The 15,512-nt window shown below is 55.7% G+C and overlaps 1 protein-coding gene across 1 annotated transcript in view; it reads left to right on the top strand.

Moving 5' to 3' along the window:
• The window catches only part of NOC2L (NOC2 like nucleolar associated transcriptional repressor), a 96,346-nt gene that overhangs the window by 42,275 nt on the left and 38,559 nt on the right, over positions 1 to 15,512 (top strand). The window contains exons 13-15 of the mRNA XM_074975993.1: positions 4,678 to 4,791; positions 5,242 to 5,343; positions 10,911 to 11,054. Of these exons, the coding sequence (XP_074832094.1) occupies positions 4,678 to 4,791; positions 5,242 to 5,343; positions 10,911 to 11,054 (360 nt within the window). The remainder of the gene's footprint in view (positions 1 to 4,677; positions 4,792 to 5,241; positions 5,344 to 10,910; positions 11,055 to 15,512) is intronic.

Raw genomic sequence — 15,512 nt, 5'->3', positions numbered from 1 at the left:
ATCACTAGAGCAGTGAAAACGCCAGGCATGTGTCCATCACTTCTTGCCAGTGGTCACTGTTCTTGCTGCTACGCAATTAGGGAAACTCAGTCATGGGAGGGTGTGCCTTGCCTGAGGTTACTCGCGGGGTTTGGGTGCGCACGGTAAACTTCCCGACTCCCTCTCCCTGTCTGCTGCTGGTGTAGCAGGAAGACGTTTGTTCTCAGTTCCATTCCCGGACGATAGGGGCTTGTTGCCACAGCTGGTGCTCATCCTTGGGGATGGCTGGGGCAGTAGGGTGAATCCTAGGACAGGGCCATAGGACGGCTGGAGCTATGTGTTCTGTGCAGAGCCCAGAGATGAGGGTAATGGGTGGGGCTCTGCCAAATTTGTGGTCCATTTTGGTCAATTTCACAGGCACAGGATTTTAAAAATAGTAAATGGAATGATTTCAGCTCTTTGCATGTGAAGTTCCACAGTGTTGTGATTGTAGGGCCCTGACTCACAAGGAGTTGGGGGTTTCACAAGGTTATTACAGGGGGAGTTGCAGTTATGTTGCCTGTATTTCTGCACTGCTGCTGGCTCTGCCCTCAGAGCTGGGCAGCTTGAGAGCAGCGGCTGCTGGCCAGGAACCTAGCTCTGAAGGAAGAGCTACTGCCACAACAGCGCAGAAGTAAGTGTGATGTGGTGTGGTATTGCCCACCTTATTTCAGCACTGTGGCTGTCAGGGTGCTGCCTTCAGGGCTGAGCCCTCAGCCAACACGATAACCATCGCTTTCCATTTGCTAGGTCAGAAGGCAACGCAGAAGTAAGGGTGGCAATATTGTGACCCTCCTAAAATAACCTCGTCAGCCCCACTCCCCATTTGAGAAATGCTGGTCTCCCCAGTGAAAGCTGTATCACATGGGGTAACAGCACACAAAAGACTGGATTTCACAGGAGGACACCAGATTTCACAGTGCGTGATGCATTTCGTATGGCTGTGAATTCGGGAGGGCCCTACTGATGGGTGCTGGACGGGGCTGAAAATGGAAGAACTAGAGATCTGGTACTGGCAGCGAGTCCTGTATATACAGGGGTACAAGAGAGGCCCTCTAGATGTAGGAATGAATGACTCTGTATATGAGCCCAGATGGTCCTTCCCGTATTGCTTTAGGTTGCTATGTCCTTTCCTCTGGCTAACAGATGTTATCCCAACTTCAACGCGATCACAGGCCTGGGTGTCTTCTGCCCCTCGTGTTCTCTCCATACTGCCCCAGGGTGTCTACCCTTCACCCCTCCTGCCCAGCTCCCTCGCTAGTCTGCGTCCCTTCCACCCAGCTGATTCATCTGTCATCTCCCCAGCCGCGCCGGCAGCTGCCTCCAAACGTCTGCCTGCTTTTCCCCCTCAGCCGCCGGCATGTACGGTCCCGCCACACCCGACGCCTCTCGCTTTAATGCGTCTGACCAAGGGGATCGATACTGCTGTTTTGGCCAGAAAAATAATTGTGCATAATGAGGTTTGTGGCATCGATTCCCCGGAGACGGGCTCTTTGTTTTCACAAGCCACCGAGCTCGTCCCTCCCCCGCCGCCCGTAACCTGGCCTGACAAATCAAAGGCAAAGGATCGATCGCTGCCTGCATGGTTTCTGGCTTGGGGGCAGCCGTGTGACCTGGACCCTCTTTGCTCAATGCTGAGTCCTCTGCTTGCATTTGCAATGCTGGCTGGGTTCTGGGGTGTCCCAGGGGCCATGTGCTCCCATGGCTGGGACATCAGAGAAGCGCAGGATCAAAGCGTAGTGTTTGAGGTGGGGTGTCCTCAAGGTGGAGGAGAGGGAGAGAATGCAAGGTATGACAAGAGACCTTGCTGCAACATACAGCAAGTCTGCTACACATGGGCACCTGAGCTGAATGGCCCCAACAGCTGGAGGTGGTGTACGGAGCTCCTGTTCCCTCTGTCTGGGAGAAGCCAAAAGGTACCACCCATGGTCTGGCCAATCTGAAATGAGACCTCTTGCCAGTGGACAAGTGTCCACCTTCCAAATCTCTCTCTCTCTCTGGCTGATTCTGGGCTCCAGGGCAGAGTTCCCTCTTTTTAGTTCTTTTCCCCAATCCATGTGCAGAATAAATTCTGTTATGTGCACCGAGGCCTGTTCAGATGTGCACCACCAGTAGGCGCATGCATTGTGGCTGAGGGTGCTCTGCTAATCGGTTTGGGTGGCACCTCAATCTCTCCTGGGTGGCTGCCCACCCAAGTGTTGAGCTTACAGGGAACACTGGTTTGGGGGGCAGGAGGGAGGTGTAAGTGGCATCTCATTCAGAGATGTGGGGGAGGGCAGTGCTCAGGCAGGACAGAGGCACGTGGTGGGCAATCTGAACCTGTCCCCAGGGGCTAACATTGGTCCCTTTCAGTGATGCTACCCTGCCCTATAGAAAAACCCTTGTGTTGAGTATAACACCATCATCAGGACAGGGCATCCCCACCCAGTGCCTGCCCAGGGCATTGGGTGCAGAGGAGATTACTGAGCCAACTCTTTGGTTTGGATTTCAGCTAATGGGCAAGTCTGGTCTTGCTGAGCGTGACCTTTCCGGGAAGATTAGATAGAGATTCTTATTGATCCTTCTTCCCCTCCTCCTGCAAAGCTGGGACGACTCCCCAGGCAGGGTAGGTGGGTGGACTTTGACCTCCCTTACAGTGGCTGGAGTTTTACAGCTTTTCTCATTTAAACCCAAACATCTGATGCCACTTCAGAAGACGAGTGCTGGAAGGACAAATCCAAGCCTGTTGTTCTGATGATGCATGACGGTGCGTTGGGGTCCCAGCCGAGCTGTCAGAGCTCTCCTGCATTGGGCCTTTGTGTGGCAACCGATGTTCCCTCTAGTCTTTTCCATCCACGTGCAGAATACATTTTTATGTGCGTCGAGACAAGCGCGAAGGTGCACCACTAGAAAAAACAAAAAACCTAGCTACGGGTGCTCTCCTACTCAGCTGGGGGGGGGGGGGGGCGGGGGCGGGAATTGAGTTGCTCCTGGGTGGCCGTCACTGTTCCCTCTAATCTTGTCCACCCAGGTGTGGAACAAATTTTTCTACACGCACCAAGGCATGTGCAAATGTGCACCACCAATAGAAACACAAAACCTAGCTGTGAGTTCTGTGTTAATCAGCTGGGCCACACTGGAATCTGTCCTGAGTGGCCAAACAAGTGTGCAGCTTACCGGGAGCCCTGGTGGCCCCTGCTTGGAGCCTGGAAAAGGGACAGTTTTTCCCCTTATGTTTAACTGGTGAATCCAGATGTAGCACTGGAACCATCTGTGGTTTCTCCCTTCTGTAAAGGCCAGGATGGGACGGACACAGCAGCCCGCGTTTCAGTGGGGTTCGGCATGCCAAAGGAGGCCTTGATGAAGGATGGCTTGTGAAATATACCGGCTGGTCTTTCTGTTGCGTAGGAAAAGTCAGGATGATGTTTCAGTGAAAAAAAGATAATAGAAGTGGGTTCTCCACTAATGAGCATGTCCTAAACACAGCCATAAGAACATGAGAACAGCCATACTGGGTCAGACCAAAGCTCTGTCTATCCCAGTGTCCTGTCTTTCCACGGTGGCCAATGTCAGGTGCCCCAGAGTGATTGAACAGAGTAGATAACCACTCTAGCGATCCATCTCCTGTCACCCATTCGCAGCTTCTGACAAACAGCGACTTGGGACACCGTTCCTACCCATCCTGGCTAACAGCCTTTGATGGACCGAACCTCCGTGAATTTCTCTCCCTCTTTTTTAACCCTGTTAAGGTCCTGGTCTTCACAACATCCTCTGGCAAGGCGTTCTGCAGGTTGACTGTGTGTTGCATGCAGAAATGCTTCCTTTTGTTTGCTTTAAATCTGCTCCGAAGTCTTGGCTGGCAGTAAAGGAACCCATTCTTGTGAAGGACCACTCAAAAGTTTCTTATGGTTCAGCTCTGCTAAGGAGCAAGTTTCTGGTTTCTTGTGTAGCTTTGTAAGAGGGGGTTTTGTTGGACATCGTGTTTCCGTAGCCTCTTTCACGTTCAGCTCTTCGAAGCGTATAGCCAAATGAGACATTTGATCCTGGACTTCCTCTGCAAGCTGCCAAGGGCATGGATAAGATACATAGGAATGAATGAAGACTAGTGGTTAGAGCAGGGCAATGGGGGAGTTGAGATTCAAACCTTCTGGGTTGTAATTGCAGTTCTGCCACTGATTTTGTATGATCTTGGTTTAGTCATGCTCTGCCCCAGCGGACCCATCTGTGCAATGATGGACCTTGGGAAAAGCTTCCTAACCATCAGAGTGGTTGAACACAGGAATAAAGTGCCTAGGGAGGTTGTAGAATCTCCATCACTGGAGATGTTTAAGAGCAGGTTAGACAGACATCTGTCAAGGATGGTCTGGACAGTCCTTGGCCCTGCTGTGGGGGCAGGGGGCTGGACTCGATGACCTCTCAAGGTCCTTTCTAATTGTAGTGTTCTATAATTCTAACCCTTCCCTGCCATTGAGGAACGTCTGAGGCTTTGTAGAGCAGTTCATGCTCACCCCAGCTCAGGGCTGCACTACGGAAGGGAATGGGAATTGTGCAAATGTTATCCAATCTGGGACCCAGCTCATGGGCCTTTCAGCAAGGTTGTGTCCTTGTTAGTTACGCCTCTCTGTGTCTATCTGCACTGTGGGTTGTATCGTCCTTACCCTGGGTTTTCGCCTGTTGCAGATTTTCCAGCAAGTGGACTTCAATAAGAAGCCAGGCCGCATGAGTGCCAGGCCCATTAACTTTGCCGTTATCCTGAAGCTCTCCAATGCCAACCTCCAGGAGAAGGCTTTCCGGGTATGTGTATACCCCTTCCCTGAGCCATGGAACCTCCCTCGCTCTGCCTTCCACCCCTGAGGTGTTGCTCTAACACCCAGCACAGAGTGAGCCAAATGAATCCCTAGGCAGCTCCTTTGAGGTCAGTGTGGTTTGATTTTGTAAGCGGGTTGTATCTCCATCACATTTACCTATGGATGCCACATGGCATTTGTACCCAGTTTGCCTGTGATGGGGGCACAAGAAGGCACAGGCAGTGAGTCCATTCCCACCTCCTAGGCTGGCTTGTTCTGTGGTCTGTGTATTGAGATCTTCACATGGGCCCATCTTGGTGTGTCTGTTTCTCTTCCACCCACAGGATCCTGGGCGGCACAGAGCCCTGCCCCAGAGCGTCCAGGGCCCTGGCAGAGTGCGGGAGGCTTGGGATTTGGCCTTTATCTGATTTCTTTTTCCTTCCACCCCCTAACTCAGGATGGCCTTATTGAGCAGCTGTATGACCTGATCCTCGAATATCTCCATGGACAAGCCTACAGCATTGGATTCCCAGAACTGACCCTGCCACTGGTCATTCAGGTAGGGCACATTCCTGTGCCAGGGCTTTGTGAATTTGAGGTGGGCTCAAAATGGCTCTGGCTGTACTAGGTGGGGTGCCTCTCTCCTCTCCCAGGGGGCCTCCCCGTGGCACTTTGCCTGATGTTTTTCTCCCCCTCGGGCTGTGGGCAGAGGGAAGTCTCAAGGCAGCAGGAGGATGAGGCGAGTGACGAAGTGGTTCTGTATTTTGCTTCTCCCTGGGGAGAGGTGAGCAGCACCATGGGACATCTAATCACTGTAGATGTGTCCTTGTGACTGACGACTGTCCCAGCCCGGAACAGCCATGGGCTGGTAGGTCTGTCTCGTGAGGAGATCTGGGTCCCTTCCTCAGACATCCACCACCCCGTGAGCCGCTGTCTTCCAGGCCTCCCCTGAGCAGATGCTCTTTCCCCTCATTCGCCCCCTGTAAAATAACACACGTGCCCCTTTCCCCTCACATGTGGCCAGACCGACAGTCCATCCTCATGGCTGCTTACACCTGTCCCGTCCTGGTCCCCTTCCAAACAAGTCCTGCCGTGCTCCAGCTCCTCCCTGCCAGTGGCGTTGTCTGCTGATTGCTATTGTGTGTTGACCAATGCCTGGTGCACCTGGCTCACCGGATGGCTTGTATTTCCATAGCAGCGGGTCCCTGGTTCTGAACAGTAGCATTTAGCTTCTGGCTCAGTGAACATGTTAATCTCTCTCCACTCCCTCCTTCCAGGTTCCCTTTCCTAACTCTTAATTAAGGGGCAGCGTACGGGAACTGGCTTAGGTTTTCCGCCCTCATTTTGTTCAGTACATGCCTGTATCTTTGCTTCACCGATGCTTGGTCTGTGCTAGGCAGGTAAGTTGATTGCAGATATGCAAGTCAAGCTACCGCAGTTGCGTAGCCAAAATCAACTTATCTGCAATCAGCTTACCTGGCCATCCTCACTATGGAAGGTCGTTGGGAGAACTATCGCGAGGCGTGCGGGGGTCGAATGCCGACTTGTGATAGATCGATTTCATGCGAAACTGAACCCCGGAAAGTTGACCATGAGTGGATCGATCTTCCGGATGATAGAGACGTGCCCTTAGTTGCCCTGGGCTAGTGTGTCCATGCACGTGGTTGCCAGGACACCCCTGGCTGAGCTGGTGGTTATTTCTCAGCTCGGGAATCTGGGTGGCCTGTGTGCTCCTGGCTGCAGCGTTGCAGACCAGCGCCTGCCCAGTTGTCAGCTGGGTACCTGCAGTCTGGCTAGCCCCTTGCCTAGCTACCTGGGGGACCTGAAGTAATGGGCTACTCTGTGCTTGGAGAGCAGCTCCCCTGCTCGCTTCATTTACTGATTTACAAGAGACGCCTGAAAGCTTCTGCTCCCTGCGTCCCTTTTCAGCAGCTCGCCAGGGCTTCCGAACCATCAGAGCCAGGGTTGTGGCTGGAACGGGGCGTATCCCTTGGCCCCTGGCATCGAGTGCCCTGTAGCCTCCAGACAGCCCCGGCCGTTCTGCAGATAATTACAGTTGTCTGTGCAGTGTGGTGCGACAAGTGCATGGCTCAAACAGTCTGTTCCCTTCCTGTGTGGCCCCCACTGACCCCAGCCTCGGATATGTGCTCAGTCTGGGCGCTGGGTTCGCCTGCCCCACAGCTGAGGTCCCGGGAGGCCGGCCATGTCCACGGGACACGTCCGCTCGGTGATTAAAAATGCCTCCGGCCTGACGCTTGGAGTGGCTCCCCGCCCGGTGCCTTGGCCCTGGGGCCGGATTCCTGCTGGCAGAGGGCGGGTTCCACAGCTGCCGGTCCGTGGCTTGAGGAGAAGCTCTGCTGAGCCGACTCCAGACGGAACTTGACAGCCCGGCAAGCAGGAAGCACAAGGGCCGATCAAAGGCACGCGGAGCCAGCAGGAGGGAGGGGGTTCAAAGGCTTCTCTTCGGCCCAGCGCCTCGGGAGCGCCCCGCGGGAGGCTGCCAACAGCGGGGAGGGTTGAGTGCCCTTCTGAGGTGGTGCCGGTCTGGCTGCCCTGAGCCTGTCCTGCTGTCTGGTTCTCAGCACTGACTTTGAAGGCGGCCGCTTGTCCCCTCCCTAGCGCCCGTCCCAGGGAGAGCACCAGGCCGCGGCTGACAGAAGGAGAGGCACAGGGGAGGGGGAATCCGTGGAGGCTGGGCAGGTCTAGCCACATGCCGCTCCAGCTGTCCTCTCCTGGCTCCCTTTGTCTTTGGAAGTGGCGGGTCTGGGCTTGGTTTGGATGGCTGCGAACACGCAGACACGGCGGCTTCGGGTAATTTATAGTTCCCAGTGGCGTTTCCAGTAAAGAGACTGTTTTCCGATGTGGTCCCAGCTGGTGTAAACCATTGGTGTGGCTGGCTGACAGACCCACCCCAGCTAATCACAGGGCTGCCGTGCTGGTGCAAGATACCTTTCCTGTCTCGCTCTTCCCCGCACCCCCTGCCTTCCCTTCTGCTGGGAACACACAATTGTGTGACTTGGCAAAGTGGACGCACGCTCCCCGTCTCCCCCCCCCCGCCGCCTCTCTGTCGGCTCCAGCCTTCTGGGCTGTCTCAGTCTTTTCAGGCCGGAACCAGAGCGGGGGTGAGATCTCATTACCCCTCGCTAGTATCGGAGGCAGGGGGCGGAGGAACGGGGGCAGCGCGGTGGGGGGAGCAGAGAACGGCACGGATAGAGCTGGCGGTTTGGCAGGATTTCGGGTGACACTTGTGCAGCGGAAGAAAAATGAGCCTGTGCATCCCCACGGCTGAAATGGATCTGGCGCTGCAGCTGCGGGGGTCCAGCGAGATAAATAAAATGCCAAACGCGTCCCTGGGTGGAGATAAATATGCAGCACCCATAAAGATACATATTTTAGGGGGAATGGGGGGGGGAGATGTGAGCAACAGAAAACCAGTGTCAGGGGTGGGTTTTTAAACACCTCTGGGGGGAGGGCAGCGAGTGTGTGTTAACCCCACTGTTTCGGTGGATGAAGGGGAACCTAGGGTGGTGCAGACTTGGGGGGGACGGGGGGAGCGCAGGGCTGCAGTGGAGGTGTTGGGAAAGGATTCATCATGTGGGTTGCAAGCTCGAGCCAAGGACTGGCTCTTCCTACAGTACTGAGTGAGAGGCCAGCGGCGGGGACCCCAGCACAGAGCAGAGGTGTTGCCTCTCGATCGCGCTGGTACCCGCCTCCCAGGTGATCCAGGTTAGGGGACTGACAGAGGGAGTCCTCCTTCCACTTCTCCTCACACAAGACTTCAAGTTCCTCTGTCGGAGGCTTCTAATCAGTGTCATGGTAACATCTGCAGGCCCCAGCTGAGATCAGGGAGCTGTTGCACTAGGTGGCCAGCCCATTAGGGGCAAAGAGCTGCTGACAGGGTGCAAAGAGCCACCTCTTATCTCTCCAGATAAATTAATCGGCAGTAGTGGCTCCGTACCCTGCCTCTCCTCCCCCGGCTCTGACTTGGTGCTGGCGGCTCACTAGAGGCACTGCTACGCGCATCTCACCAAGCACTGGGGCATGTGCCCAGAGTCGTGGATGGCATTCCCGCCTCAGAGTCACATTTAATGGCTCAAAGAGCCACGGGTTGGCCACCCCTGCACGAGGTTCTCTATGTGTGTAGGGTGAGAGACAATCCCTGTCCCGAACATAAGAGATAAATGGTTGGAGGAGAAACTGAGGCACTGTGCGTTTAAGGGACTTGCCCAAGGTGTCACACGCAGTCTGTGGCGAAGCCAAGGACCAAACCCGGCTCTGCGGTCCAGTGCCAGAACCTCAAACCCCTCTCAGTCCCGTGGTTGGTTGGTTCTGGTGTGTTGGGGTGAGGTGGAAGTGGCTGTTGCAGTTCTGCCCCGGTTTGAATAATGGGTGTGTGAAATCAAAGTAAAACCAGCCTCTGCCTTGAGCCCATGTTGTGCCTCAGAGCCGTCAGCTGGCCGGTGTAGTGCTTTGGCTCTTTGCACTGCTTTACCTATTCCCGACCCGCTATGGGCATTAACTGGTCTAGCATCCACCCCCCCACCCCATTGCACTAGGAAGATACAGAACAACCCTCATTTTACACATGGGAAAACTGAGGCAGGGGAGTTGCGTGACTTTCCCGAGGCCCCTCAGCCAGGCAGTGGCAGCGCTGGAATTAGAAGCTGGGTCTCCTGACCGCCTGTTCCTGACGCTCTCTGCTAAACCACGCCGGCTCTCTGCTCTGAGGGCTGTTTAGGCAGCCGCACGCCCTGCAGGGGAAGTGACTGGCTGGCCTTTCACCCTCTGCTTTGAATCGCCTGACAGGGAGCCGTTTGTCCGCCCTGGTGGGTTTTCTCAGAGGGTGTGGCTCTGGCCAGGAGCCTGCCTTAGATTGCTGCTCTGTGATGAGGGCGGAAGCAGTTGGCAAGCAGTGTAATGCACCTGGGAGGAAGTCGGTCCGTTCACCCTGCACCCGCCGCTGCCTCAGCTTTTCCTGGGGGGGTGTTGAGCAGCCTGAGAATGGGTGCAGAGCTGGGTGGGGGGCGTTCAAGGACATGGCTGCAGGCGACAAGTGCCTCCCAAGGTGGTTGGAATAAAATACCCTCATTGTAGTGAAACCGAAGCGTGTTTCCTGGCCAGCAGCTCCTCGGTGACTGGGAGGGTCCCTGTACAGGCCAGCGGCAGAGTCTGTGGTTTCCAAGCAGTGCTGGCCGGGAGCCTGCAGGCTCCACGGTAAGGTGTCAGGTCCAAGAGGAAATCAAGGGCCGGTTGGGGGCCTCCCAGCTGTGGACAGGGAGGTTCATTTTGCAGATTCGGAGTGTGTGCGCGGTGGGGTTTGCTCTCGGGAAAAGGGAGAGGCTTTGGCTGGACCTGGGGGTGGGATGGTCATGTCCTGTGCAAAGTCACCCCACCTGACTCTTCCAGGTGCAGCTCAGTCATGATCACCAGCCCCCTTGGTATTCCAGCTCTGCCATGGCCCTTCTGTCTGCTCCATGGTCCCCTCCCATGGTATTCCCTTTCTCCCCCTTCCCCAGCTCTGCCACTGCCTCTCTGCCTGCCCCATGGTACCCCCCACTTGGTATTCCAGCTCTGCTAGTGCCCTCCTGTCTGCCCCATGTCTCCCCTCCCCCTGGGATTCCCATTCTGCCCTTGTGCCTGCTCCCTGGTCCCCTCCCTTGGTATTCCAGCTCTGCCACTGCCCCTCTGCCCGACCCCTGTGCTCTTCTTCCCCAGGTTATTCCCATTCTGGGCTCCTCAGCCCTGTGGCTGCCCCTCTGTCGACTCCCTCTCCCCCCAGTATTCTAGTCATGCAGGGACCGTTCATGTTGTGATTATGCAGCAGCTGGGAGGGAGCTCTGCGCTCAGCCCGCGGAGGAGTTTGCAGCTGGAGGTTGAGATGCCCTCTCCAGACAGGCGCTGCGCTGAGCGAGGCCTGGGGCTGCGCTCCAGGCTGACATCTGGCACATTGGTCTGCTCCAGCTAGGCTGGCCTGGAGTGGGGAGATGGGAAATAGATGGCTGTGAACTGAGGGGAGGAGGAGCCCTTGGCTCTGAGGGGGAAAGGCTGTTTGTGGGGTCAGTCGGGGGAGGCGATGACAGGACCCTCATTTCCTGCCCTTCTCCCCCCTCTGTTTTCTCCCTCCAGCTCAAAGCTTTCCTGAAGGAATGCAAGGTCGCCAACTACTGCAAAGCCATCCGGCAGCTCCTGGAGAAGGTGCAGGACAATGCTGCCTACGTTGCCAGCAGGCGTCAGAAAGCCACCTTTGGTGTGGCCAGCCGGGAGGCCGTGGTGAGTCTACCTCGTCGATTTCGCTTCTGGGAAACGCAGGCGGACTCTGCAGCTGGAGTTGGTGCTTTTGGCAGCTGGTGGGGGGAGCCGGGGGCGGGAGATGGACACACACAGGCCATGGGCTGTGCTGGAAGCTTGCGGTGTCAGTGAGGAGATTCCCCAGCCAACAGCATCCTGGAAAACGTCGTTGCTGAATCGCACGTGTTGTTACACGTAAAGGGAAGGGGGTGCGCTCCCTTTGGGGAGTAATGAGCTGGGCCTTCCGTCGACGGAGCTCTGTTGGCTCACAATTCCCGGCTCCGGATGGGGCAGGCGGGGAGTGGGGGATGCCTTTGCCACTCCGCTGATTAGCAGCATGTTGTGTTTGTCAGATGAGGGGCCTGGTTAGAGCCTCCTCCTTTGCCTGGCCACTGTAACATCAGCTGGAGGAGGAAGCCCTCAGGCTGTGAGATTAGGACTCCTGCGTGTTGTGCCTCTGTAGCTGCTGGCAGACGGCTCTGGGGCCCACAGCCTGATGCCAAGGAGAGCTGCCAGGCCACTGCTGAGGCAAAGGCCATTGTGTGGTTCTGCTCTCCACCTTGGGGGCAAACCTGATAGGGAGGGAGAGGAAGGGGAGCGGGAGCCTGAGATGTTACATGGCAGCGCTGGAGGAAGGGGAGGGAGGCAGTCAGTGGAGCTGCCAGTGGGCGAGGGGAGCTTGGCTGCTGAGCAGGGGGCTTTTGGTCTCTGGCTACCATGGAAGGTTTCCTCCCCAGTAGAAGACTGGTCTTTGGGACCATACCGCTCAGGAAGGGGGCTGTGCCGACGGTGCTGAAAGGGGAAGGCTGGGCTTTGAGAGGCCTCACTCTGCTTCCATGGGAGGAGCTGGGATAGCTACCATTTGTGTCAGCAGGAGCTGAATGAGGCCAGTGGTCAGGAGTTACCCACCAGTAGCCCTCTCTGCTCAGAGCTGGCCCAGCACCAGGTAGTGTTCCTTCCAGGCCTGAGAAGGCAGTTCCAGTTTCCTGGGACTGGTCTAGCCCTGTCTTCCCTGCGGGGAACGTCCCACAAGGGAGTGGCTAGGCTCAGTGGTGGTGATGCTCAGTTTTCTTGTCAATGGGCACTTGCCCATTGGGACCTGGGCTGAGACCTGGCTGGCACATTTCTTACATTCTGCTGGGCTGGATTTGAACCCTCAACTTAGTGATGAGAAGTCCCCTGGCTCATTTCTCATCCTCTTAGTCCACCACCTCGCTTTCTCATACCTGCTCAGCAGGGCAGGTCTGTGAGTCTTTTCTGGTGGATTCTCTGGAACCAGGAAGTCTTTAAATTGTGTTTTGAGGGCGTCAGGAGCACAGCCAGAGGCCAGGGGCCTCATGCAGCAGTGGGCGGGTGAGGTTCTGTGGCCTGCAATGCGATGAAGATCAGGCTGCAGGAGCGTGACGGTCCTGCCTGGCCTTGGGCATCTGAGTGTAGGAGTGAGGGCAGGGTGAGAGCGCAGCTTTGGATGGTTTCTTTCTGAGCTGTGGAGCGAAATTCCCTCCTCTCCTGGCTTGACCAGCCTGGACGCCTGCTTTGCACGACTGTGGAAGAGGCTGGAAACCCTGTTTCATTCTTGTCTTATCCTCCAGTTCTCTATCTTTTCTGCACTGACTTCTTAGATTGGCTCCTGGCTGTGTGGTGTTGGAGATGCTACTTCCTAGTGTCTCTCCCGGGGCCTGTCTCCTGTCTGCTCAAAGCTAGGCCCCCAGAGAGAGAGAGGTGAGCCCATGGTCAGGCCTTGCGTTTAACTCTTTGCTGCATTCATGCTGAACCCCCTTGGTTCTTCTTTCTTGCTTGCTTGCTTGAGCGCCCTGAGTGGGCATTTGAACCCCGATTCCAAATGCAGCCTCTCTGGGCAACTTGTGAGTGCAACCAGCCTTCCCTCTAATTTTTTCCACCCGTGCGGAATAAATTTTGTTAGGTTCACCAAGGCACGTGGATGTGCACCAACAGTAGAAGCATGTGCCTCCCACTGTGGACACTCTGCGAATCAGCTGGGCAGCGTTTGAATCTCTCTTGGGTAACTGCCCAAGTGCTTGGCTTACAGGGATCGCTGAACGCCATCCAACAGGTTGCTCTCCTACTAATACATTTTTGTGCGCTTCAGTGCCCAACGTGGGATCCTTCCCTTCCAGGAAGGGAAGAAGAGGTGAAAATATTTCATCCTCCAGAAGAGCACGTGGGGTCAGAGCAAGCCCATGCTCCCCCCACTGTGCCAATGGCTATCAATCGGCTGATGCTCTGGGTTGGCAGAGGCTCCACCTATTAGCACTGGACATGGAGCAGGAGACCAATTTATCTTCAGGCGGTCAGCCACAGGGACTGCGGGGAAATGATCGTTTCAAATCCTAGTGTATCCGTGCCGGGCTGCAGCAGTGTCGTTCTGGGATTAAGGGGCTGATGGAGCTGGTTTTGTAGTGCCAACGTATTCTTTGGTTCTATAAATGCCTTTCTGGATCGGACTGTCTTGCCAACAGGATTAGGTTTCCCATCTGGAACAAGGCTGTTTTCATTTTATCCCCCCCACGCCATCCCCAGTCAGTGCCGTGACCACCCACTGGCTCTGCAGAGGCGGAGATTTCAGCCTCTGGGGCTTTCAGTGTGGTTCGGGGCTGGGGAAGATGGTTTGGTTTCTAGCAACTATGCAATTATCTACTGGTTCCCAGCAGCTCAAGCTGCAGCCTGTTTATCATTATTTTTAACACCGTGTTGCCCACACAGCTCCTGGTTCCTTATCACACCTGCAGCTGCTGTGTGGGACAGGAGCCAGTCAGGGCAGACCTCCCCCAGGCAGCGGCACATGGGCTGTACTGGGAAGGGTGGGGGAGCACCAGGCACATTTTTGCAGGGTTCTGTTTTTTGGGTTAAGGGATGTAGCAGCAGCGTAGATGCAGGGTTGTCTGAGCTCCCTGCAGTGTGGGTGATTGCTGGTCTCTGCTCCTTGGAGGGGCAGGAGCCAACATTTTTTTTTTCCCCATATCATAGAACTGGAAGGGACCTCCAGAGGTCATCAGCTCTGGTCCCCTGCACTCACAGCCGGGCCTAGCCTCATCCCTGACAGATCCTTCTTTATTTTAAAATGCTCCAGACCAGGGGTCAGCAGCCAGAAAAGCCGTTGTTAACATTCAGTAAAATAATAATTCAAGAGCTGCAATGCGTGTGAATACAAGACATTCCTTAATAAATGACATCAAACGATACTTTTTGTAACCCCTATTTTAAGAACAGCGCGCACTGATTTGTGGCGCGATGCATGTTTATTGCAGGACATTCACTGTTTATTGAAAAGTATCAGGAGGGTTTTTTTTTTTTTAACTTAGCAATTATAGTGTCAGGAGCCACAAAGAAGTCCTTAAAGAGCTGCAGGGTGCAGACCCCTGCAAGGCCCCCTCAAGGAGTGTGATCACAACCCTCGGTTTAAAGAGACCAATGCTCTAACTGCTGAGCCATCCCTGCCTGCAGGAGTCCCTCTCTTTTTTTTCCCCATCCATGGGTGGAATAAATTTTATGCGCACCGAGGCGTGTGTAGGTGCACCACCCATAGAAACACATCCTACCTATTCTGGGTGGCTGTGGGTGCTCTGTTTATCTGCTGGGCAGCACCCAGATCACTCCTGGGCAGCCTCCCAAGCACTTGACTTACAGGGAACACAGGCAGGAGCCATTGCCTGGGAGGAGGGGGGTGTAGTTTGTGCCTCCTGTGCATGTTGGCAGTGGAACGGCACTGCCCTCTGGATGAGGGGAGCAGCCGGTGCCAGGGGAGAGAAGTGGCGATGGCCCATCTCATGCGGCTGCCAAGGAGTTCTGAGTCCAATGGACAAGAGCCCTGTAGTGCCCTGTGCCGCCTTGCGAAGAGATGATGCAGATTTCCCACCGGGGCAAGGCCCTGATCTAGTGAAAGGCTTCCTGTGGCCCTCTGCGTGAGTTGAGTTCACCAGCCTGCCTCCAACCTCCCAGTGCATGTGGCAGCAAATCCCCGCCAGAGAGGGCAGGCGGGAGGGAGACCACAAACATCCCTACTTCTCCCTCGCCAGGAGAAGTGATTGAAAGCAAACGCTCCCTGGAATTCCTGTCGGCGCATGAGCCAGGGGCCTGGGTCGCACGCGCTGCAGCGGGGAGCAGAGCCCTGGCACCTGCACGCCAGGCTCGCCTGACTGCTTCCTTTGCTCTTTGTGCCGCAGCACGGAAACACAGCTGCCCCGCCCAGACAGCTGCAAGCCAGCCGGCTGCAGAGCCAGGGGAGTCCTGCCTCTGGACATGGAGCCACGCCAGCTGTCCGGAGAAGCGCTTGTCTAACGGAGACAGCATGTTCTAGCTGAGGGGAGGATGCTGGACTGGGGGCCGCGAGGCTGGTTCTCTCCCTGGCTCGTTTATGATCTCGTGGGAGCTAGTTTAGCTCCCTGGGGCTCTGCTTTGCTTCCCGCTCTTCACGCAGGG

Source organism: Carettochelys insculpta, chromosome 23 (assembly GCF_033958435.1).
Source record: "Carettochelys insculpta isolate YL-2023 chromosome 23, ASM3395843v1, whole genome shotgun sequence".
NCBI classification, from domain to species: Eukaryota; Metazoa; Chordata; order Testudines; family Carettochelyidae; genus Carettochelys; species Carettochelys insculpta.
This window is presented reverse-complemented; position numbering and strand designations above follow the sequence as displayed.